Source organism: Aulostomus chinensis, chromosome 6, assembly GCF_037954235.1.
Source record: "Aulostomus chinensis isolate RoL2024-O1b breed Wild chromosome 6, RoL_Achi_v1.0, whole genome shotgun sequence".
In the NCBI taxonomy this organism is placed as follows: Eukaryota; Metazoa; Chordata; class Actinopteri; order Syngnathiformes; family Aulostomidae; genus Aulostomus; species Aulostomus chinensis.
This window is the reverse complement of record NC_141325.1, coordinates 26887134-26911948: the sequence shown is the minus strand read 5'-3', so window position 1 is coordinate 26911948 and position 24815 is coordinate 26887134. Positions and strand designations below refer to the sequence as shown.

General features: G+C 43.7%; 2 protein-coding genes across 6 annotated transcripts in view; both read right to left on the bottom strand.

The window, feature by feature from the left end:
• Window positions 1–1486: 1486 nt before the first annotated feature.
• lgi3 (leucine-rich repeat LGI family, member 3) lies at window positions 1487–8372 on the bottom strand. The gene is made up of 9 exons (XM_086207264.1): window positions 7927–8372; window positions 7174–7245; window positions 6567–6638; window positions 5092–5163; window positions 4856–4927; window positions 4413–4582; window positions 4163–4327; window positions 3986–4076; window positions 1487–3086 (listed from the first exon to the last, which is right to left on the bottom strand). The coding sequence occupies exons 1-9, from the start codon at window positions 8127–8129 to the stop codon at window positions 2357–2359; spliced, it is 1647 nt and encodes a 548-aa protein (XP_086063390.1). The 5' UTR covers window positions 8130–8372; the 3' UTR covers window positions 1487–2356.
• A 9866-nt stretch (window positions 8373–18238) lies between these two features.
• fgfr1a (fibroblast growth factor receptor 1a) overlaps window positions 18239–24815 on the bottom strand; it is a 30005-nt gene continuing 23428 nt past the window's right edge. For all 5 annotated transcript variants that reach the window (XM_086207260.1, XM_086207259.1, XM_086207262.1 and 2 more), the window contains 8 exons: window positions 24500–24621; window positions 22180–22290; window positions 21384–21574; window positions 21105–21227; window positions 20950–21020; window positions 20722–20859; window positions 19196–19301; window positions 18239–19081 (listed from right to left, as the gene is read on the bottom strand). In XM_086207260.1, the coding sequence (XP_086063386.1) occupies window positions 18905–19081; window positions 19196–19301; window positions 20722–20859; window positions 20950–21020; window positions 21105–21227; window positions 21384–21574; window positions 22180–22290; window positions 24500–24621 (1039 nt within the window). In that variant the 3' untranslated portion in view covers window positions 18239–18904. The remainder of the gene's footprint in view (window positions 19082–19195; window positions 19302–20721; window positions 20860–20949; window positions 21021–21104; window positions 21228–21383; window positions 21575–22179; window positions 22291–24499; window positions 24622–24815) is intronic.

Sequence of the window (24815 nt, the reverse complement as noted above, 5' to 3'; positions counted from 1 at the left end):
GGCTAAATCCACACACGTATGGTTTTTAAACTACCTTTGTGCTACTGTGCAGCACAAATCCTCCATATTCAATGAACAAGTCTGCCGCACAAAAAAAAACAGCCTAAACAGTGGCTTACTGTCTAATTTTTAAAAAATCATTATTTGTAGTTGTTTATGTTGTTAATTAATTATTTTTTTAAAATCTGTATCTGGTTCAAATTTCAAATCTGATGCCAGGCCAAATTTGGTCACAGAGCCCCACCAGAGCACCCCTGGTCTACAGGTCACAGTGGGTCATACGCGCCAATCCAGATACAACTGGAAAGACACAACTGTTGATTCCATTTCTTTAGGTGTCAGCACAATGGAGTTTGGAATTTTTCTACCTGGAGTGCAGTCTTTGTTATAAAGGGGGGGGGGGGGGGGAGAAGTCAGAATAAGATGATCAAGAGTGTGATTCAGATATGTGCTCATGTCAGGCAACTTCCTATCTGACAGAGCTCCTAGTCCCCTATTATCCTGCTAGAACCCTTTGCTCCCAGGATGCAGGGTTACTTGTGGTCCCTAGAGTTCCTACAAGTAGAATGGGAGCCAGAGCCTTCAGGTATCAGGCTCCCCTCCGTCTCCCAGTTTCAGTCTGGGATGCAGACACCCTCCCTACGATGAGGAGCAGACTTAAGACCTTCCTTTGTGATAAAGCTTTTAGTCAGGGCTGCTTAGGCTGGCCCTTAGATATGCTGCTATAGGCTTAGACTGCCTGGGATCTCCCATAATGCACTGGGCCTCTCTCTCCTCCTCTGTCCTCTCTGTCCTCCTGCATGTGTTATACATAAATCATACTCATATGTGTTACTAACTCATCTTCTTCTCCGGAGAGCCTTTGAGCTTCCTCACCTCCCAGATCCCCAGTGCTGCCTCTTTATCTCCATCCCACTCTTTCCTTCTGCATATCTGTCTTCCTCCATTATCTGTCTTTGTCTCTGCCCCGCTCTCCTGCTCTCTTTCCCCCCAACCGGTCAAAGCAGAAGGCCGTCCCCACTGATCCTGGATCTGCTCCACGTTCCTGCCTGTTAAAAGGAAGGTTTTCATTGCCACTGTTGCAGGATGTGCTTGCTCATGGAGAATTGTTGGGTGTAGATTAATTGAAGGAGTGTGGTACTGGACCTGCACAACTATTGTTGTGATTTGCTGCTATATAATCAAAATTCACTTGACTTGACAACTGTGAATCTAAAGCTTTTCGTGAGCTGAGGGGGCATCCCAACTTTTCAGTTGGGTTCCTGAATCACAGGTTTATTCTACTTGCAACACGATATCTTTTTCAACAGTTCAATATGTGTTTGTCTGCAAACCTTTCCTGTTTGACTGTTGCACACTGCAGACATGTAATGTGTAGTTTTGTTGTAGTTAAGACGGGTTAACAGAAGGAGACGTGTTAAGTGTCGGCGTGCGTGTTGAAGAGCGGTGCAGACGTATGACACAAGAAGACACAGAGCTTTTCAGCGACTATATAGCTGGATTTAATCAAGCCCTGCAGAACTTGCGCATGTGTCAATGTACACTGCAATAACTGAATAAACATTCAAAAGCATAAAATAGCATTAGAACATTTAATAACTAATACACATTCGCTGAGTTTTTATTATGCCTCCCAAGTGTGTGAGGCTCTGGAGCTTAATCATAGTCCTGTCTCCTACAAAATACCTCTGTTGTGGACTGGGAGGACATTTATTTCTTTATTTGTTTGGCACGTTATTGCATAATCGGGAAATATACTCATGAATGTTGAGCAACACTTGCATTTGTTCACAGTTTCATTTCATGTGGGGGCTTCAGTGTAACCGTCTAGGCTTCAAGTTGGCGCTGATCACATGTTATTGCAGAAAAAATATTGAAATCTCGTATAAACATAATGACAGACTGAACAATATTGCTTGTTTTAGTTAAATCATTCTTACATGCAAATGCTGCACAGGTCATTTACAGTGTGACGTTCAAAACCTCTATGGTTTTTCACTTAGCTACAATAACCAGTCTCATCCAGTGAATAGTTCGATAGATGCACATGCATTTCATTTTCACATTAGTCGAGTACAATTTACAACTTAGTGATGACAAAAATTGTCCAGGAAATGCGGTTAATGCTGAGCAGAGGCAGAGACTTGACCCTTGTGTTGGCATGTTACTGATACTGTGAATTATAACATGATGTCTTCCAGGTGTTAAGTGACGTTCCTAGATATGATTACAGAAATCTCATTTAATTAGACGCCTCGGGTGAAACAGCATACCTTTAGTTGAAGATAAAACTAACCATTGAACTGTCTTTCATGGATTTGGCACGTCACCTCCTTCCTCTTCCACTCCCACGTGTCTACTTGGCACTGAGATCCACCACTAGGTGCTGGTAGGCCAGAGTGCTGCCTTTGAAGCTGGCGACCAACATTATGTCCTTGTTGTCGACAGAGACCATGCTGAAGGCCCGCGGGGCTCTCATGTTGAGCTCTTGGAAGGGCTGAAAGCGCTGAGTGAGGTCATCCCACAAGTAAACTCTGGAGAAGGAGAAATCACTTCCAAGGATAAGATACTGGCGGAGGCCCACCGTGAAAGGATACACTGCCATGGAGCCCCGGGAGGGAAGAGTCTGGATCTCTGTGAAGCGCTGCCCTTCCCAGCGGAGGATCTTGGAGTCACCGATAAAGCGCGTGAGACAAAGGTAAAGAACTTTCCTCACCCAGAAGTGCTTCACCATCTGCACGTCAGCCAACTCTGTGATTTGGGAGAAGAAAGCGAACTGCTTCTGGCTTCGATTCCACTGGTAGACCACCGGTGACTGAGAGGCGCTGGAGAGGATGAGGTGAGGCTTTCCTCCAACATCCAGGAACTCCACATGAGTGTCTCGGTGCCAGGGATGGAGGGACTGGTGAGAGTAGAAGCCATTGCTGTTCCACCGATAAATGCTGGTTGAGCCAGCCTTGGAACTGTCTGCTACAACAAAGTACCATTCCTCATCCACCTGGAAGGTCTCCACAAAGTTGGGCTTCCTCACCCGAGTTGTGTCAATGTCTTGGATCTTCACAAAGCGCTGGGGGTCCTCTTCCCACCTGGGATTAAAAAAGATTTGATTGTATTCCTAAAGGCTCTCACGAGTAAAGAAATCCTTTTGGGAAACATGCCTGCTTTCTTTCCAGTGGTTGACATGTAGATCAAAGTCACTCTCATCTCTGCAGCGAAGCAGCATCCAACAGCTGTTAGCTTAACTTAGCATTAAAGCCAGAACCACGAGGAAACAGCTGCCCTGGCTTTGTTCTACAGAGACAGATGACTAACAACAAGAGGATAGCCACACTGGTTGCCTGGCAACCACCTCCAAGTATAATTGTGTGTTGATCTGGGAAGTGGAAAAGTTTGCTTTTGGAAAGTCTGAAGAGGCTTCACGTAATGATAACAAATGGACAACATGCTTGCCCCAAAGTGACAAACAGCCACATCTCTGATACTGAATGAAAAATGACGTGAAACTCAGGAGGTCAAAATTTGAACTGATTTCTGTCAGGCAAAGTTACTTAGCTAGCCAGGAGGCTAACATTACATAAGCTACACAAAAACTGTCATCAAACACTGCCACACTGAGTGACGTTACGTTCCTGAACTCATAAAAACCTCCCACTTTCCTGAGTTCCACAACCATACAGTCTCTCACCAGGAGACTGGAGGCTGGAATTACATCTACTTGCCATCTACGGTGGCACATTATCACCTCCTCAAAGTCGCCATGTTCATTTTCCAGTTATTGTTTAAATCGGACAGAGCCAGAAAAGCTGTTTGTAGACTTTATGCTAAGCTAAGCTAATCATCTGCTGACATGTAACTGCAGAATCAACTTTCTTTCAAATTTCTCTTAAATGTTTGAGAAAAATCAATGTCTCCAAAAATGTCATTGCATTCCTCAAAAATACTGCATGTTTTCTGTCAGTATTCAAGATCAAATTAAAAGTCTTACTTGTAGATGTGAGATCCACCAAAAAGTTGAGCCACCACCATGTAAAGTGTGTTGTTGATGACCACTGGTTTGCAGTACACAGCAGAACGAGCTGCAGGGACACAGAAGCCAGAATGGCCGTTTAGAAAAAAATGGTACGGAAGAGTTTTGAAAGGCTTTTTATAGCCAGCAACTTACAGGTAATGTTGTGAAATCTCCTGAAGGCCATTTCCACGTGATCCCACACAAACAGGGTGCAGAAACCTGTGTCAGGCTGAGCAAAGACCACAAACTGATCCCCACTGAACTCATAAGACTCCACCGACACAGAGTGGAAAGGAAAGGTTTCGTAAACGGCAAAATCTACCAGGAGAAAACAAAGCATTAAACCAATTATAAAGAACATTTTTTGCACTGGTAGTTCGTAAGAATTGACAAAATGTGCAACCTGCGCTGATGCAGTTGAAGTCTCTTGGTGCGAGATCGTGGATTCTGCGTCCCTGGAATTCAAATGGACTTGCACAGTAGATGGCCGGCACTGAGGTGTTTGTCTTTTCTATCCAGTCCACCAGCCACTTGATTTTACAGTCACAGCGGAAAGAGTTCCCTCGGAGGTCTCTGAATACCGGGGTGGGAGGAGAGAAGTAGGTCGCAAATGCTTCAATCCAGCTTGAGTCTTCAAAAACTCAAGAGGGACAAACAGAAACTCTGCACCAATCAGACCGTCCACTGAACCCACAGGGGAACACAGCAGTTAAGCTGTGACAGACTGCAGGTGTGTGTGTGTGTGTGTGTGTGTGTGTGTGTGTGTGTGTGTGTGTGTGTGTGTGTGTGTGTGTGTGTGTGTGTGTGTGTGTGTGTGTGTGTGTGTGTGTTTGGGGGGGCACTTACAAATCTGTGAGGATGTCTAGATGTTTAAAGATGTCTCTGGGCAGCTGCTGCAGGTTGTTGTTGGAGAGAGACCTGAGGAGGAGGAGGAGGAGGAGTCATTATTGTGATGAATGTCGACTGTGTGGTTAAATATCCTCTCAACACATCTACCACAAAGACAGCTTGGTGCAAAGTGACAACCGCAGCCGGCTCTGAATTATTTAGCAGACAATGTATGGAGTCAACACAATACTCACAGGTGAGTCAAGGATTTGAGTCCTCTGAAGGTGTACTTGGAGAGAGTCTGGATGTCGTTGTTCTCGATGAACCTGAGTGAGAGAACATCAGTCACACAGGAGCGTGTGCTGTCAGCTCAGCTGATAAAAGGAGCGTCAGGGTCGGTTCATGATGAGGAAAAGCTAACGGCCTTCGTCTTAGTTTGAGGACTAAGCTGAGCTTCAGTTAGCCACAAATGAGAATATGAAAATAGAAACTGAAATTTCAAGCTCATATGAGTGAGAAAAAAACCAGCTACTACTGCAATGATCTCTCAAATGTTATCAAAAACTTATGACAAAGATATGTAAAGGAGACAGGATATTTTACACTTTCAAGAAGAATTTGGTTGGCCAAAATGACATCAGAACATAAACATAAACAATAAGCTGTACTGAAAATGTTATAATTGCAAATGACTGCATCTTTTTCTTAATTATGTTTTAGAAAATCACTTCACATGTGCATACACCGGAAAATCGATATACACGGATAATTACGCATCTGTGATCAGCCAGTGATGTCTAATTATGTCTGCTGAACTCATCTATCTTCATTTAAAGGAAAGAAAAATTCTAAACTGAAATCACTCTCAAAGAAAACACCTTTCTAATGCCTGTGTTCAAATAATCATGCAACGGGTATCATAGTCTCAGCATCATTTGATCCCCCCTCTATTCATAGCCCAGGACATCCAGCGAGTGCAGAGTCTTTGGAGGTGGCTGCTGGATATGAAAATGGTGTTATTAGCATTCACAAGGGTAGAGGTATTGATGCAGAGAGGTCTGGTGGCTGGGCTGCAGCCAGAGCCGGAGAGCTGCTCGCTCCCTGCCTTCCGCTGACTGCTTCCTAAAGTCCATCAATTCACATTTGGTGCATTCAGCTTTATCACACAACAGAGGTAGCATATGTCTCTGTCATGGGATGATTTATGCTCAGTTTGGCTTTTGGCATTCTTTGCCAGACTGCAGAGTCCACTCCTCAATTCTCACAATACAGCATTAAGTCAGGTTGATTTTATTGACTTTACAGAGGAATAAATCAAACTCGACAAACTGAAACCAAAAAAAAGGGCAAGACAGGAAATGGATCGATTCTTTAAAGAAAGTTCATCTAACTTTTGGTTAACTATTGTAAAGTTCAAATGAACCTTTAAAGCACAAAGTGAGGGTAACAGAACGCCATCCAGCTACTCTTATACACCTGTAGGTGTTTGGTAATATCTAATGTTAGCTCACATTGGCTAACATTAGCTGATCTAGCACAGCAAGTTTGTTTGTAGCCACTCTAAAGGATCCTTTTGCTGCCTTTGTGTTTTCTTCATCAGTTCACTTAGGATTAAGTACCGTTCACATCTTAACCAATATTGGTACCAGGACAAGGAAATCATCCACAAATTGCCTGGAAAGCAAAATCCTGTGGAAGCAGCAGGAGTGTGTATGGTGAGTTGACTCACAGATACTGCAGGTGTGACAGACCAGCAAAGGCATCATCAGAAATCATAGTGAATGTGTTGGAGTTCAAGAGCCTGCAGACAGAAGAAAACACCACGCTGACTAAAACGTCTGGATGAAGGCGGCAGCAACTGACTGCTACTTAAATACCCTTAAACGATATCTGTCCTTGGCTGAACCTGAATAACCTCTGTGTCTCAAAAGCAAGAAAGTCACAGGCAAAATTTCAAAACATTACTGGCAATTGTGATATCTAAAAAATAAACACAAGCAAACTTACACACACACACGCGCGCGCGTGCGCGAGCTCAAGTCAAACACACACTCATGACTGCATCTGAGCAGAGAAACAGGCCTTTGTCTATCAGGGCCGAGCTGAAGGGGGTCAGTCATGGGCAATGACACTGATACAGACACTTTGCTTGTATTACTGCTATGTCACCACTGTTTAGAATAACCATTCATTTCTAGTGGCTCAAGTCCTTTCATTGTCACAGCAACACAAAAGACGTCTACAACATCAGCGGTGTGAGCGCTTTACCTGCAGAAACAGTGTTCATTTGTGCGGCTGTATGGTTGAATACATGTGTTGTAGGTCAGAGGACTCACAGGAACTGCAGCAGGTGAAGGTGTGAGAACGCTCCCTCTGGGATGGTGGTGAAGGCTGCGTTCACCATCGTCCTGCTCACACAAACAAACAGTTACTGACAGCAGGCGGAGGTAAAGCTTGTGATGTCACAGCGGAATCATTTTTATTCTTTCATATCTCAGGATGCAGGTTTGAATATGAAGTAGAGTGAAATGTTATCCTAAACTAGGACACATAACTTCCGTCTTTTTCTTCTTCTGTATCGAGGACACCTCCGGCAGCCTGTGCTCTTGAATCCACGGGTTTCCCAGGGGGTCAAGATCAGATGAAAAGGAAGTACGCTGCAGCCTCCTCAGCAAAACCTGCCTACATCCAGGCATGATTTTTCTGTGTCATTAGCCTGAGTGAACCTCTCTACCTCGGTCAGATGGAAGCTCTCAGAGGAGAAGCAGCTCTCTGTCTCCTCCCTGGAGCTCCAGGAGGATTTACTGCTGTGCTCCTCAAGTTCAACATATGGCAGAGCAACATTGTTTTTTTATACCATGATAACATTATTATTATTAGGATTATTACTATTACAGCACCCTGTCTGGGCTACACCTCTCTGCAGCAAAAACATCACATACCTACATGCCTGTGTTTACATTCAGAAGGGATTCCATCATTGTTAGCTACTGAGGGTGACATCAGTGGTGTAGCAGCCTGCTGCCTTCATACAGTTGCTTCTGATCAGTGGAAGGATTTTTTATTTATTTATTCATTTTTTTACTCACAGAGAGATGATTCCAGGTGGGAAGCTCTTTGGAATCGCCTTGGTGTCCACACAGAATGCACTGTCTTTGGTGCAGGAGCAGGTCGCAGGGCAGCGGGGGATCTTTGGGGCTCTCCTGGCATTTGCTTCCCCCAGGAGAGAGAGTGACAGACACAGAACCAACAGGCAGACCAGACTGAGCCATCTCCAGCCAAGCTCCAGCATCCTCAGGCAGGAAGGGAGGGAAGCTGTTTGTGACTGAGCTTCTTGAAGTTTCAGTCAGGGGTGTTGTTGAGAGGAGATCTGTCCACCACCGCAGCAGTTTTCATAATGCTGAGTGCAGAGTTGAGAGAAAGGGGATGGGTGAGAGAAGGAGGGAGGGAGGGGAGTGTATCCTCGGTGGGTGTGAGTGCTCCGCAGCCTCCCTGGATCGGCGCTATCTCTCTCCGTGTATCTCAGGAGCTGCTGCCAGACGACACACTGCAGGAATGACGATCAAGTCTGCTTTCTCGCACTAGGACCTGCAGGCAGTGTCCTGGCTGACAGTGAATTATTTACAATCACACACACACACACACACACACACACACACACACACACACACACACACACACACACACACACACACACACACACACACTTCAGTGCTGATGGAAGATTTATGCTTCCAGAAGTCTTTATATGATGTGGACATATAATATCAGGTGTTATGCAACGTCATCCTGCTGCAGAGAAGAAAATATGCATGTATTGATTAATATGTCAGTAGTGGTGTGTGTGTGTGTGTGTGTGTGTGTGTGTGTGTGTGTGTGTGTGTGTGTGTGTGTGTGTGTGTGTGTGTGTGTGTGTGTGTGTGTGTGGTGGTGTAGTCTGACAATTTTTTTAAACATTATGAAGGTGGTGAACTAGAACCAGCGAAAGAAGGTCATCACTCAAAGGAAACATTGTTCTTACATCGTAGTTAAAGTGAATCTGGCTTTCCTCTTGTTCAGCTCGTTCTGTCAGTGTCGGATTGACTGAAACACTACAGGTCTTTGGAGATTCTCCTGAAATAGTTGTTGTTATTACTTTGTAACATGGTTTCTCTATGAATTAAAAAAGCCATTCATGTTTTATTGAAGGTTTTGAAAATGTCACTGTCAATGTGCTACCGGATCAATCAACAACATTTGATAATACAGCCACCTCATCAATACTTATCTGAGTCAGCAGAAGTTAAACAGGGTAAAATCAGCTAAGGACGAATCCCTGATGTCTTCTGCATGCACAATGAACTGCAGTATATTAAATTATAAATGTACCCCCCCCCTTTTTTCTTTTTTAGAGTGACAAACTTGCATGCAGACACTGGGAACTGTGATTTAGCATCACTGATTGCAGTTCTGTGTCATTTTAATCATCAATAATTCATCTCTAAATTATCAGCATCCATGACGGGGCACCTAGACTATGGTGTTTTTGACATAGTGCAGTGAAAGATTAAGCTGCATTCTGTCTTTCTTTTTAAATTCAGATGGTGACATAAATGGTTATTCAATATTATTTCATTAACAAATTAAGGAAATTCCTTTAAATTTTATACTTATGTTCGGATTGTGGTCAAAGCTCAAGCTCACCTTGTATAAAATTAGTTTCCGGACACAACTTAATAAATCAGATGCTAATTATGACAAAATGTCATGCAAATGTCTCATAACATGGAATGAAGTATATACTACTACCACTACTATGAGTTGAAGTAGTCACATGTGTTGTCCCTGAGCAACATCTGCATATTATACATCTTGAAACACTCATTTTATCACCAGAGACTTCTGCAGCTGCAGTCACAGCCCTGAATCATTTCTTCCAGTACGACACCTGTCAGACGAAGTAGGGGACCGCCATCAGGGAGGCTGAGGACTCTACAGCAGTACATGTTGGCTCACTGATCTCACAGTGATATTCCACTGGATCCCCACAGGCCTGCGTGCTTTTACCACTTTCAGGTGTTATATTTACACACGGATGTCATCGCAGTCATTCATCAGTTGTCCTTATTCATGCAGAGTCTTCTGCTCAGCGTTGTGGAACATCACGTTCACCTTCATGACCAGTTTTTCCTCCAAATAACTGTCGTCAAGTCCACAGTTGTGTTTTTATTTCGAGGGAGGCCTCTGCACCATGTGAGATGAGGGGTGAACCAGAGGCAGCCATACAAGTCCTAATCACTGTTATGAACCAGACTCGTGGTTCGAAGGTTTATTGCAGATGGGACACCGATGAAAATGTCTTTTTCTATGACCTACTGGTTCGTCTGTCTCTTACGGTTGCAGAGACTATGGTTGGAACACAGGGGAAGATGGCAGACGACAGAAACGGTTCGAAACTGCAGCAAATCACCAACTCCCTCCATAAACACAGGACAAATGTCAGAGCTCATTCAGTTACAGATTCATAGACCTACCCTGCTGCTAACGATGAGGATCAACCTGAAAGATAAAATAAATGGAACGATAAAGTCCAGCGCTGCTCTTGATGAGCACCTTTATAAATTCAGAGTGGTCTCAGAGTCATCAACTACTGTTGTGGCCCCACATCACACACGATGGACGCATTGATGGAAGCACTGATGGAAACCATCTGCTGTTGGTTCCTGTCTGTGAAAGAAATCGCCCCTTCTAGAATTTCGATGAAATTTTATCTCCAAAAGGTCAAAGGTCAAAATCAATGGTATATTCAAAAGCTTTTCAGGTGATTATTTAATGTCATCTCAGGAAATTGCCTTAATAGAATAAAGATGATTTATATTTGACCAAAGAGGACAAAGTCTGCTAAACGTACAGCGCATCAGTGGACTCATTCAACCACAAGGTGGCAATCTAGGCAAAGACACTTTATTTTGCTGAACTTCAATGGGCTAGCAACACATGGGGAACAGAAACACAGTTTTCTAAGAGAACATCAGTACTTACTTATGACACGAGAGGGCGCTGTGCTCCATAACATAAAGCTCGTCCAAGCAGGCGGACGTGCAGAGAGAGACGCAGTGACCAGGCTGCAGCCTTGGTGCCAGGCATCACCAACCCTCCCTCACAACCACTCTGTTGTCACAAGCAATGAGCTCCCGAAACACAGACTTGCTGTCAACGCACCATCCCGACCTCTCGCACTCCATCCCGAGAGGCAGCAGAACACAGCACCAGTTCCTTTATGTTCCTTTTAAATCAAACTTATAAACGCACTTTCAATAAATTCATCCATGAAATAGGTGGAGTTGACATATTCTTTCCTTCACTAAGTTGCATGTGGTCTCTCGTGTGCTTTACCTTGATGATTGAGAGAAGAAGAAGAACCCAGAACTTCTTCAGAGGCCTCGTTTGAAAACTGTCAGATCTTTTCTCTGCTGTGGGCCAGTTTGATGTCTATCAGAGAGCTGAAGTATCTGAGTAATTATCCCTGCGATGCCACCCTGCAACGTACATCTACACAGGGACTGAACTCAAACATAAATCATTTACAAAATTAAGGGCGGTGCCTCTTTCAGCCTTATCCAGTTAGGGAAAGTCATTTCCTGTTCAGCAGCTATTTGTATGGTTTATTTTCTTTTGTGCTTTGGTGCAATGTGTTTTGGTTGCATGCTGCACAAGTGGATTTATGTAAGTTGTGCTCAGTGAGGAGCAGTTAATGCCTGAGCTTGCTCCTTGCAGAGCTCCACCCAAGCCAAACCTCCGGTGGGAACCAGTATAATTGCATGGCATAGAAAATGGAGCATGAACCAGCAGCTGGAATCCTGAACATGCCCTGTGTGAGGCACAGATATGAACCCCTCCAGTGCCAGCGCAATAAACACGTCTCAGGTTTTGCTTGACAAGACTATTTTGAGAACATGTCCTCCCTTTAACTCCTAAAGAATGGCAAAATGCACAAATGTTCATATTTTGTCAGGGCTTTTTAGAAAGAGTGTGTGACCGGAGTTCAAACGTTGAGGATCTGGAGTGTTTTCGTGCAGCAGTGCAGCCTCAGCATGTCTCTCCGGCGGGTATAGCATTAGCAGCTGTGCATCCACAGTGGCCTCAACTCGGATCAACTTTTCAAGCAATAAATGGAAAGTTCAGCCAAGTTACCACTCACTTGAGCTCAACAGTAAAAGTAGCACTCGGCCCTGCTGAGATTGGCAAAAACTAGTCATCAAACATCATTAAGTGTTCCTGTGTCCTGTGCCAGACTCACATTATATCCTGCCTGGCAAGTATGTACTCTAAATTCAGTTTAGATGGGAATCAGCACTGTTTGGATAACTTCAAGTCGACGTCACAGACTTGTTAAACACTGACTGCGTTCTCTTCAGTTTCAAGCCCACATCCCATTTTGATTCTGGGCCAGAGAGGCTGAAAAGACCTCTCTGTCTGTCTGTTTCCAGTCCTGTTGCCTTTTCACGGTTTGGCCTCCTGGCTACTCAGGGAACAGGAAAAACCAAGAAGAAAGAGCAAATTTGTTTCACCTCACTTCTTTTTAGGGAAAATCCCAGCAGCTCCAGGCAGTGCGCTCCACACAGGAGCCAGAAAGGTGCTGAGACTCCAGACATGTACGCACACGTTACGCTCTTCCTGTACTGAAGAGGGTTTGGAGATGTGGGTGATGAACGGGAGTGGACAACGAGGCCTGCGGCTGATAGATGCCCAGAATCCTGAGTTGACATCAGATATCCTCTCAATGCATTCACGCGTGTCGGAGGAATTCAGTAACATAAATGTTTGTCATGCTGAGCTGTCATGTTTGATAAATATGTCTTCAGTACCTCACACTGATGAGTATCAGTTAATAACGGTTAATACCTCGGATAAGTCCCTTTACAAACCTTTCAAAAGAAAAGTGCAAAATAAAAGCGGGCTTCAAGATTAAGCTGCAGGCAATTCTTGGAAGAGAAGCATCCTAAATTGCTCTCGTTCTGTGGTTCAGTCACTGGAAGGTATGTCAGCCAATCTCATCCCGGCTCAATTCAATTAAAGAGAGTACAAAGACATATGGCTCAAGGGCGAGTGATATGATTAGAGTCGTGAGCACAACAGCGCTGCTGCTTTGATACATCCCCTCTCTTATCTGGTCACTCAGTGCACAGACCCGCAAAGCTGGAAGGAGCTGAACCGGCTGAGCAGCAGAGAGCTGCCTGAGGTGAGCCGCAGTACCGTCAGAGGGCTATAAAAAGCCCTCCGAACTCATCTGTCACAATCAACAACTCTCATCTGCACCATCTTGGCAGGGTAGTCACACAACTTACAGGATTAGACATTTTGAGAGTCTGAGGAATCAGGACAACCCTCCATGTTGCTCTCTTGGTTTTCAGTCAGGACAAAGAGAAGGAGCAACTGTACCCCTGCCCTGCCCTCCCCCACCCTCCTCAAGCCAAGCTGCCATAAAAGACAGGTGATATGCCTCTTGGGACGGGGATGTGTCGGAGGAATGCATGTGCAGGTATTCTGCTGCCTGTGGGGACTGTGGAGAAAGGAGCAGCGCACCAGTTGATCCTGTTTGATAAAGGCCCTGACAGGCCCAGATTATATGTCTCAGCCTGGAGGAGGTGTCTGTGTCTCATTCCTGGGCTGAAGAAAGTCGATCTGGTGGGAAAGAGGCGGGGCCGTGCCTGTAGGCTTCAGGTTTTGTATGGATGCCAAAACACACCTTGCCGGGCGGACGCCCCTTCTGCTGCCCCCGGTCTCCAGCACCCCCTCCCCCCCGCCCAACATCTTCACCCATCTCGTGTACCTGACCACACCTGTGCCACCAGTATGCCCACCATCATGGCACAGATACAGAATAGAAACACTTTAGGTCAGAATGCATCAGGTAAACTTGAATACAACAACAACAAAAAATTGTGTGTATATATATATATATGTATATATATATATATATATATATATATATATATATATATATGTATATATATGTATATGTATATATGTATGTATGTGTATATATATATATATACATATAATATTTACAATTGTGAAAATGGAGTCTGGAAGGAAAATTACACTCTAAATACCGTCTAAATGTTTTATTATGATACAATTAGCTGCTGGGGGCTAAGAGGCTGGTCCTTTTTCTCTTTCCTATGCTTGTTTTTAAGAACTTAAACCTGTAACATCTTGTATACCAAGAACTCACTTTGTAATCACTGGGTTTTCTGTGACCCTATAATTATCATGAACGCCCTGTAATCGTAATTGTCTATGTTTCTTATCAGGCTGATTCTGTGTGTTTTCATCCATTTGGACGGATGAGTAGAAACCAAGACTCCATGTTTGAACATGGCAGTGTCCAACACGCCAGTTATTAACCCTGGTAACACAGTTTTGCGTCATGTCTTTCCGTGCCTCTAATATCAATAAACATACAGCCAGATTTATTGAATATCAGTCATACTTCAACAAAATCTTGTGACCCTCTTGTTTCTTCTTCCCTATGTAGTTTATTGTATTTATGTATTAATACTTTGAATATACTAATGACAATGTAAGCTGTGGGTTGTAATCACAGTTGGTAACAAATTTGAAGTCAGAAATGAACTTATTGTTGGATATGTTCATTTTTTGGGGTTGAAAATGAAAATCAGGTTGTTCTCATCTCATTTTGGTTAAAACCAAAAATCGAACTGGATTTAAACCCAAGAGAACAGATGCAGGACTGGTGTGTGTGTGTGTGTGTGTGTGTGGGGGGGGGGGGGGGCATGTTGTGCCCTTTCCAAGTGTCTTCTAGCAAAACTGCTGACATAATTAGCGGAACAAATATGTGGCTCAACATTCCAGTGGGATCCTTTAGAGCAGTACACCACCACAAGCTGAACTAATGGCTAATCTTACTGAAGTACTAATCATTGTTTTGTGTTGTTTTTGTACTCTGACTGTACTCTGTACTGAAATAAAAATATTTAGTATGCTGGGGTTTTTTTTGTCTCAGCTGACCTGCCCCAAAAGTACACCAGCCTGCCCCCCCCCCCCCATCCCCGTTAAACTGGTTTGCACCCACCACTGCAACAAACAACTGGCTCCAACTGTCGTCAGGGTCCTATTTTATGTTAAATTAACTTCAACCTACAATCAAATGTCATATTTATTGATTTGAACTGTCTTCAATTTGCCTCCACAAACTTATTTGCTTTTGTTTTCTTTGATTTGCAGAGGGAGAGAAAGAAGACGGCGATAGTGAGATGTGCAGAGTGACAGGCCCGTGGCCCAGGCTCACCCCGTCTGTCAGTCTGTCCCACAGAGCCGGAGGGGCATCGGGGGCCTGTCACATAGACAGCTATCTCACATTCAGGGGCCCGGGCCCTCGACCGAGACAGAAACATCAACAAGCAAAGAGCACAGAGGAGACAGGGACACCCACCGCCGTCGTCTGTCATCCGTCCCTCAAGAGGCCAGCAGAGTTCATAGCTAAGATTTCACCATCTTGCGACAAAATATTGACATCATCAACATGTTTTGTTCTGCTGCACCCAAAACCACAGCGACCATATTTAGAGGCAAAATAACAATTAGCTATTGTGAACAAGGGTGGGGGATCTGTCCCAGTGAACAAATAGCAGGGAATTAAAATTCCTGCACTGTTTTGAAATCTATGGTGCATCGGAGCTGAGCCTGTCTGCAGCAGTTAACCACAGACTCTTGACTCCATGATCTCAGCAGAGGGAGGGATGCCAGGACCAGAGACATGTCTCCTTCACCTTGCTCATGGACGCTGGCCAGGATGAGATTCATGAGACCCTTCCCTCCGTCCCCTCATGTGCAGTTACACTCTCCTCCCTCCTTCCCATAAATAATCATCTCATTTGTGATGGAGACAACAACAGGCTGATGTCACCGTTCCTCTTTCCTGGAGGCTCAAATCAGCACAAACCCTCTCATGACGAGCGCTACCATCACCAGCGGCGTCAACCTCCCAGGACACTCTGAGACATGTTCACTGATTGATGACGTGTCTCCGGGAGTTGAAGGACGGGTCATGTGTCAGGCTTCGCTCTCTGGACCTGGACACGATCATCCCGAACAGGCATAAATCAATCCACCTCTGGTAAACAACAATACAGAGGAAACATCATCTTGCTCCTATTAACTGACTTCCAGAAAAGACGCGGAATCTACAAAAGATGCTAGCGTTTAGGCTGATTCATCCTTTTGTGAAGATTTGTTTATTCCCAAAGAATGCTTGCAAGGCAATTCAACAAAATATTTATATGAATAACTTTCCAAAACACTAACTATAGGAAGATGTGTCTGCCGGAGAAGGTAGGAGGGTAGTAGGGGAGACTGGGGACAGTTGCAACACTTTGAATCCCTCCGATCAGAAACAAGCAGTGACGTAAGCGATGACACTCACTCTACTCACTCCTAATGTAGATTATCATCAAGTATATAACAAAGACGAAGCCCAGAACTGATTCATCGCTGAGTGACTAAGACGTGCTACTGGTACAGAGGCTGAGGTTCTCATTGGCTGCTGCTTTCAAACAGGGCAGTGTTAAGCTGTAAAGCACTCGGGACTGCAATCTTTGTGTGAAAGGGGCAACACAAATGAAGTTTTATTCATTTTAAAGTGATTGGACAGCAAGGCAAAGGTCTCCTCCTACCTAGATTAAGAACCACAGGTCTGAAACTGAAATCAAAGTTACATAGAAATGACATACATTTTCAGTAGACAACAATTTGAAGAAAAATAAATAATTGAAAACAAAAACATCCACAATTTATTGTTCATAACATTTACATTCCAGCGAGTTGGCTGAAAATGTGACGCTCCTGTTGTTACGATAATCAACAGATGTTGTGTCATCAGTGTCTTCGGTTGACCAGAGAGGGTGTTGCTGGTGCAGTCTAATTCCTGGATGGCTGGAATTCCTGTATTCCCAAATCAATTTACATTCCCCAGTCAGTCGTCGGAGTAATTTCTCTGCGAAGACGGTAACAGGACATAGCGCTGCCTTCCTCTTTCATCTCTGCGATTAGAAACCTTTTAATGGGCTACTGTCGCATTCCTGAATCATAACTGCCAACACCAAACACGCCGCGACACCTTCCCCGTGCCTCCCATCACAACTGGCTCTTTCACTGTTAATATACCAAATTCTTCCTGTGCCATCTGTCAGAAGTGATAATCCGCTCCACCTAATAGCCCCTCTGCTCCTCCATCTGCACCATTAGCAGGTTATAAAGCCTTTCTAGTCTTGAATGGAGCTCTTCATCATCACCTCAACCACAGCACACACGAGACTTTTACTGCTCCCTGTTTCCAGGTGGGGATGATATTTCTTCCCAAAACAATAAGGTCACATGTTTGTTTGAGTTCTGGAAGTGTTTGTGGGAGCCTTGGAGGTGGCCGTCCACTGTGAGTGACCTTGTGGGCTGTGACACGTGATAATGGTGTTACTTTAAACATCGCAGTGCTCTCCATTTAACAGCTCTGCTGAAATACAGCTCACATGAGAGGCTAACTGCATTGACCTAAGCGGTAAGAGCCAGCTTTTAAAAGAGGGTCGCCCAGTGTGGCTCATTTTAGCCTGTTGCGTGGAGACTGCAATTCAGGTGATGCATCAGCCAATGGCAGGAAGCCAGAGCCAGACACGGGCATCAAGGTTGGTGGGGCTGATGGATGAAAGTGTAGCACCAGCACTTGCCAGGTCATTCACACAGCCATAAATTACATGTTTACTGCTGGCGATGGCTCTCTGCGCTTGCCAACATGTCTTCTGATGTCAGCAGCACATTATCATATCTAATCACCCCACCCCCCCACAGCACTGTTAAATGGACAGATGATTGAAGTGACCACCTATGTAAAATTAAAAAAAAAAAAAAAAAATCATTTACATCAAACATGAAATTCTTAATTTCTATAGACACTTTTAAGGAGTTCAGTTCAAACTCTGAAAGCCTCAGGTTTGTTTTCAATAGCATTTTATTTAATGTAATCCTTTTATGACGACATACGTGTTCTGCAACCCTTCATCGGCAGTAATACGGCTGCAGACGCAACTCCTGTTAAAGCATTTACAGTGGAAGTTCATCACATGGAAGGCATGCACGACGGAGGTGCCGGGTGTTGACCGAAGCCATCGACTGGGTTTAATAAGAACGTTGCACAACCAGATAAGGTAACAGTTGTAGCTGTAATGGGATGAGATGAGGCAAAATTATCCACCACACACGCAGCCATTTCCACCACTGACTCACACACACTCACACACACACTTTCGTAAGTCTAGCACGACTAACTACTGCTGGGGAGAAAACTCAGCAGTAGTTGCGGGCTGTGTCATGGAAAGCAATTAAAAAATAGAAAATTCAATATATATATTTTCCATTGATGATTATGCAATAAATTTAGGGGAATCAAAGCGGGACAAACTGGCCATGTAATCCTTAGCATTTAAAATATTCTCATGTAACGACTGCCCCTACAGACTATATTCAAAAATGGATCAAACAAAAGCGTCCTTGTACAAAAGAAAATAAATCAATTATGGTAATAAAAATAAGAGTATAGTGTAAATATATATTCATATTTATAATTTTCTAACTGTATTTACAAGACGATAGTGTAGGATGCAGTGGACCACGATGCTGCAGGTCCCTTGATTTGGTCTGTGAAGCAGGAGGCTCCTTCACCGATGATGAAACCACCAAACTTAACTAACAAAAAGCCTGATGTGATCAGTCCTTTCGATTCTCCGGTCCTGTGGATGAAAGGAGTGGGAGTCGACTCTTTTCCGACACCATGACAAACTGCCTCTCTTGATAAAACAAAGTGCCCCATAAACATCGTCACTGCAAAGAACCAGGAAACGGCTGCACTCTTCAGTCCATGTGATCCAACAAGTTCTACAAGGTGTCTCCGAGCTCCTTTCTCACAGAGCGGCACTGTTTTGTTAGCTTCATCTCTGGGAATGTGGGGGAAGAGTCCAACCCCATGAGGCAGGGAGCGGAGGAAATGTCAATGTTGGTCTGAAGGGAGATGAGGTATCAGCGTTTCTTAATGGCTGCCCCATTCGAGTGGGGAGGGAGCTTTGGCAGGCAGGGCTCCTCGGCTCCAGCGTCGTGAGAGAAGACAGAGTCCTCGCCGGAAGAGCAGGTGGAGCTGCGGGTGTCGGGGTAGCTGGGGGAGTACTGGTCCAGGGGCACAGACAGCTCCAGATACTCCTTTATGCAGGACAGGACAAGTCTTATTAATCCCCATTTTTTTAATGGATTTATTTATTTAAATGTATGTATGTGTGGACGTGCATCTATTGTATCTGGGACAGGGGGACTTACCTGGTTGGATGTCATGGCCAGGCAGCGGTCCAGGTCCTCCACCAGCTGTTTGAATGTGGGTCTTTGAGAGGGAACAGCGTGCCAGCAGTCCCTCATCATCATGTACCTGCAGGGGGAGAGACTAAATCCATCAGTTGTCCTCCATCTTGCTACATTAATTCAAACAGAATTAATGGACTGTTACATTATTTCTAAAGTCAGAAACCTGCAACCCAGCCGCGGCTGAACAATTGAACTATTAACTTGGAACTCCCTCAACCTCTGAGCATTTTATTGGCCATCATGCAAACAATGGTGGGAACAGTATTACGTTGCTAAGCAACTGAACCCTTTCTAATAACATGGGTAATGTAAATACTAATGCCAGCCTGGTTTGGGGCGAGCATGACACACAGCAGTAACAGGAAACCCTTTCAGGTTTCATAACAGATCCCATTCCGGAACACTTTGATACTCGCTGCAGGACCTGCTCTAATAGCAAAAGAAGCTCATGAGGACACAGAAAGAGACACCACTGGAAAAACTCCTCAACAGCTGACACGCCGGCGATGTAACCTCGACCAGAAGCTCCAAACCTAATTCTATCCACAGTGTTAACTCACAAAGTAAAGACCTTATATGATATCATCCATGAAGTATCTACAAATCCTCCTGATACCAATTTTTCATTTCAATATCACACTGATAGTTTTATTTGCAGTATTCAAACATTACTTGCACATTTCCAAAGGATCCTTTTACACTTCTTTAAGTTAATCCTGGGGTTACATTAAGACTTCTGGGACTATCGCTGTGAGAATTTTCACTGGAAATTTGATTTGCCAGTCAAATTCTGGTGGTTTCCAGCCAAATGAATTGTTATTGTTTAAAATTTGATGGTGGTGAGGATTAAGAGTTACCTTTTCAGATCAATATGTTATGTACAGCTCTCATGACGGTATGCATTAGTGATTTGTGGCTTCAGTATTTTATGGTGCTACTTTTACATTCATTTTTTAATTTCTGTGATGGTTTTAAATCTATATCTCCCACCTCTCCTCACTAAAGCTAAGCTATGAGGGAGTAAAGATTTAACGATGCTCTGAGATACAACAGGATTAATGCTTTATTGACTCAGAAAGGAGCCCCAGGACCTGATGGGTGCTTCAGCTAACAATAATTGTTTCAGGTTCCGTTTGGTTCAGACAAAAACCTGAGTGCCTGCCGGAGTGAGGTCAGTCTCTGTCCCAACTCAGGCCAATGCAGAATTATTAATTCATACACTTTGCATTAGTAAAGAGCTGGAATTTATTTAGATGCATCACAACAGTGGCCATGTATCCAGATGTGCATCAGCTCTGACCAAGAGATAAACACACCACTGATCAACTAAACTTTCTCATGAAATGAAACAGAACCACTGGATACATATCATGACTGATTCTACTAGAAGATGTTGATTCATTCTTTTGGTTTGTTGCAGCTCAGACAAACATACTCCATGGTTTTCCTGTGCGTCTGATGATAAATGCATAAAATTTCCTTACAGTTCGTGAGTGCACGTGGAGGGTTTGTCCATCCGGTGACCTTCCTTCAGCAGCTTGAACAACTCTTCCACGGGAACGCCGGGGTACGGAGAGCCACCGAGGGTGAAGATCTCCCAAAGCAGCACCCCGAATGACCAGCTGCAGACAGAAAGACACAGGAGCGTCTGAGTTTCCTCCACAACAAATGGTTGTCCTGGATGAGATGAAGTAATGACCCATAATACTCACACATCACTTTGGTGTGTGTATATCCGATCAAACAGCGCCTCAGGAGCCATCCATTTGACTGGTAGACGTCCCTGTGGGAGCAGAGATATGTGTTACACTGACTACATGACGCAGAGAATGTAAACAATATTACAAAAAATGAAAACAACACATACGTTGGTGGTCTTCTTGTAATAATCAATGTGGTGGATGTCTCTTGCCAGGCCGAAGTCAGCGATTTTCATCACGTTGTCCTCGGTTACCAAAACATTCCGAGCAGCAAGATCTCTGTGGATGCACTACGAGGAAACAGAATTAGAAATGAACATCTCTACCTGTGTAGAAGAGAGTTGCGCTCACATAAAGGTGGTGATCAGTATTTCAGTACCCAGGATTGAACGGAATGTCTGCAGTCCAAATACTTTTTTGAAAAGGGAGACGTGCTCTTTCATTACCTTCTTCGAAGCCAGATACTCCATGCCTCGGGCCACTTGGTACGCACATGACACCAAATCTTTGATGGACATGTTCTCCACAGGAACTTGGTCAGGGTTGTAGCAGTACTCCATGCCTGGTGGGCGCCGTGCACGCAAGTACTCCCTCAAGTTGCCCTTGGATGCATACTCAACAATCACATATAAGGGACCTAGCAGTAATTGGAGAATATAAAGATCATCAATTTAATCAGAAAAGTAGCAACTTCACAAAAAACTGAAATGGTTTTAGTTCCTTAACAAAAATAGGACTCTCAGGTTATTTTTTTTTTTTTTTTTAATTCTAATGAAATACATATTTTGTGATTGTGATTATAAATTGATCTTCATTCGTGATGTGTATATGTACAAGTTCAATGTGATTACTGGGGACAAAATCAAAAATCTGCCCTCTTAGGCAGAGCTAATAAATACTCTGAAATGTACTTTGGATAAATAATAGTTTGCATTGTTGCATTATTGTCAGTCAAAGCAGTTGATGAAGAGAGCGAAGTGAATGAGGATCCTTGTGTTTCAGCGTGAAGGGGCTGTTGGGCCATTAGAGGTCGATTTGCCTTCATTTCTTTAGGCAGGATGATTGGAGAGAAACAGCAGCGGCTGCGGTCAATTCAAACTGTGAGCTTGGAAGCTGATGTCAGAATCGTTTATTTCTGCTGCCCTCTCAAACTAGGGGTCACAGCGGAAGTGTCTGGAAACATGGCTGCGTGTGTGTGAGTGTGTGTGTGTGTGTTAGCCTGAGCAGGTCAGTAGCTCCTACCATCTTGTGTGCAGGCTCCCAGCAGATTAATGATGTTCTTGTGCTTCCCAATGATCTTCATCATTTCCATCTCTGAAATCAGGTCTGACAGGTCTTTCTCTGTGGCGTCAGCTGGAGGTTTTATCAGAAATAAATCATGTTAGGGGGAGTTACTCATTGTACTGTTAATTAATCAGCCATATACACCAACACTGTAGTTTAGTTCATTTATATTTATATAGCACTTTTCATACAGAAATTGCAACACAAAGTGCTTCACAGAAATAAAAGAAAAACAGGCAACATTAAATACAATATAAAACAATACAATAAATGTTAAGAACCTGGCCTTCCCATCCCACATGACCACATACACGCATGCAACCCCCCCACCCCCCTCCACACACACACACACACACACACACACACACACACACACACACACACACACACACTGACTGTAAGTAGGAACATGGCAGGGCACTGAAAATCCTAGTGAGGAAAGACCACCTATGGGAGCCATCCTCACCAGGAGATACCACAGCCCACAACCACAGGGAGCGCTGCCACCGAGACCCCCCGACCCAGACAGACAGGGTACACTCCACATATAATGCAGAGCCCCCCAGCTCTCCGGGCCTGGACGATCCCAAGGACGACGCCCCCGTGGGGGGACCAGACACACCTCCCAGTGTGGAGGGCCCCCACGAGGAAACACTGGAGCTAAAAACTAAAAGACTAAAAGAAGGTTGAATAGGAAAGAACAGAAATTACAATAATATTAAAGTATCAGAATGACATACATATATATACATACACACACACACACACATATATATACATACACACACACACACACATATATATACATACACACACACACACACACATATATATACATACACACACACACACACATATATATACACACACACACACATATATATACACACACACACACATATATATACACACACACACACATATATATACACACACACACACATATATATACACACATATATTATATATATATATATATATATACAAACACACACACATATTATATATATATATATATATATATAAAAAATCTAAAAGTTTAAGAGCTAATGAAAAAGTAGAATAAAATAATTAAAAGATAAAAGTAACAATAAAATATAGTGTTAAAATTAAAGGATAAAAGAGACTAAAGCAGTTAAATCAGTTAAAAGCTAAGCTAAAAAGGTGAGTCTTGAGCCTCCTTTTAGAAACATCAACAGTCTCTGCGGTCCTGATGTTCTCTGGCAGGCTGTTCCATAACTTTGGGCCATAATGGCTGAAAGCAGCCTCCCCGTGGGTTTTTGTGACCTGGACCTTGGAACGACTAAAAGGCCGGTGCCAGAGGACCTCAGGGTCCATGAAGGTTGATATGATAAAAGCAGTTCAGATAAATAAGATGGGCCAAGTTCATTAAGACACTTAAAAACTACTAAGAGAACCTTAAAATTGATCCTGAAGCACACGGGGAGCCAATGCAGTGATTTTAAAACCGTTGTAATGAGCTCCCGCCCTCTGGTCCTCGTCAGCACACGTGCTGCAGAATTCTGGAGGAATTGTAGATTATAGATGGTTGTTTTGAGAAGACCAGAGAGCAGGGCACTACAATAATCTAAAAGACTGGAAATAAAAGCATGCATCAGCACCTCCGTGTTAGCCTGAGAGAGGAACGGGCGGACTCTGGCTAAATTCTTAAGATGATGAAAACCAATCTTAGTTATATTCTTGATATGTGGAATGAAATTCAGCTCAGAGTCAAAAATGACGCTCAGGTTCTTTACAGATTGTGAAGGTTTAAAATCTTGTGGTTTTGGTTAAAGTTTCTCTCTCTTGCCTTCAGGGCCAATGATTAAAACTTCAGTTTTGTCCTGTTGAGCTGTAGGAAGTTCTCTGCCATCCATGACTTGATATCTAGAATGCAGTTAAATAGAGTATCAATAGGCCCTGTGTCACCTGTAGCTCTTAAAGGAGTTACTTTGTCTTGCCAAACGCTTCCCTGGGGAAAATCATTTGAGGTAACACACATACATCCTTTCCCTACATCCTGATTTATTTGGGATTTTTAACCAGCTGCCATGTTGGATGGTGGCAGCGACCTAATGGCAGACGTCTTTGTAGTTGTTCATCAGTGTTTTCTCTTTGCAGAAGGGTGGACTTGAGGCTTCAGTTAAATCTGTGGCTATGCTTAATCCATGATCTTTTCTCTTTAAGTGCCAATCCACCCACGTTGCTGTATATAACACACACACACACACACACACACACACACACACACACGACTTTTTTAAGACAGCTTACTTACATTTCAACATCTTAACTGCAACCTTAGTCACACGGTTTGGCTTTTCTTTGTCGAGACCCAGTGCTTCTCCCATCACCACCTGACCAAAGCAGCCTTCACCCAGGGGCTTCCCAAGAACAAGTCTGTAAACAAGTAGGAAAAGATCATAGTAGTCATTGGAGAGTATCTGTAGCTACGTTCACACACCCTGTTTTTATTTCACAGCACTACAATTAATGCGGACCCTGTGCTTCATGGCACCTCGCCAGTGACTGTTGGAGCAAGTGGGTATTTCAACCTAGTAACTTTCTGGCAAGACTCTGACTTTTCTAACATT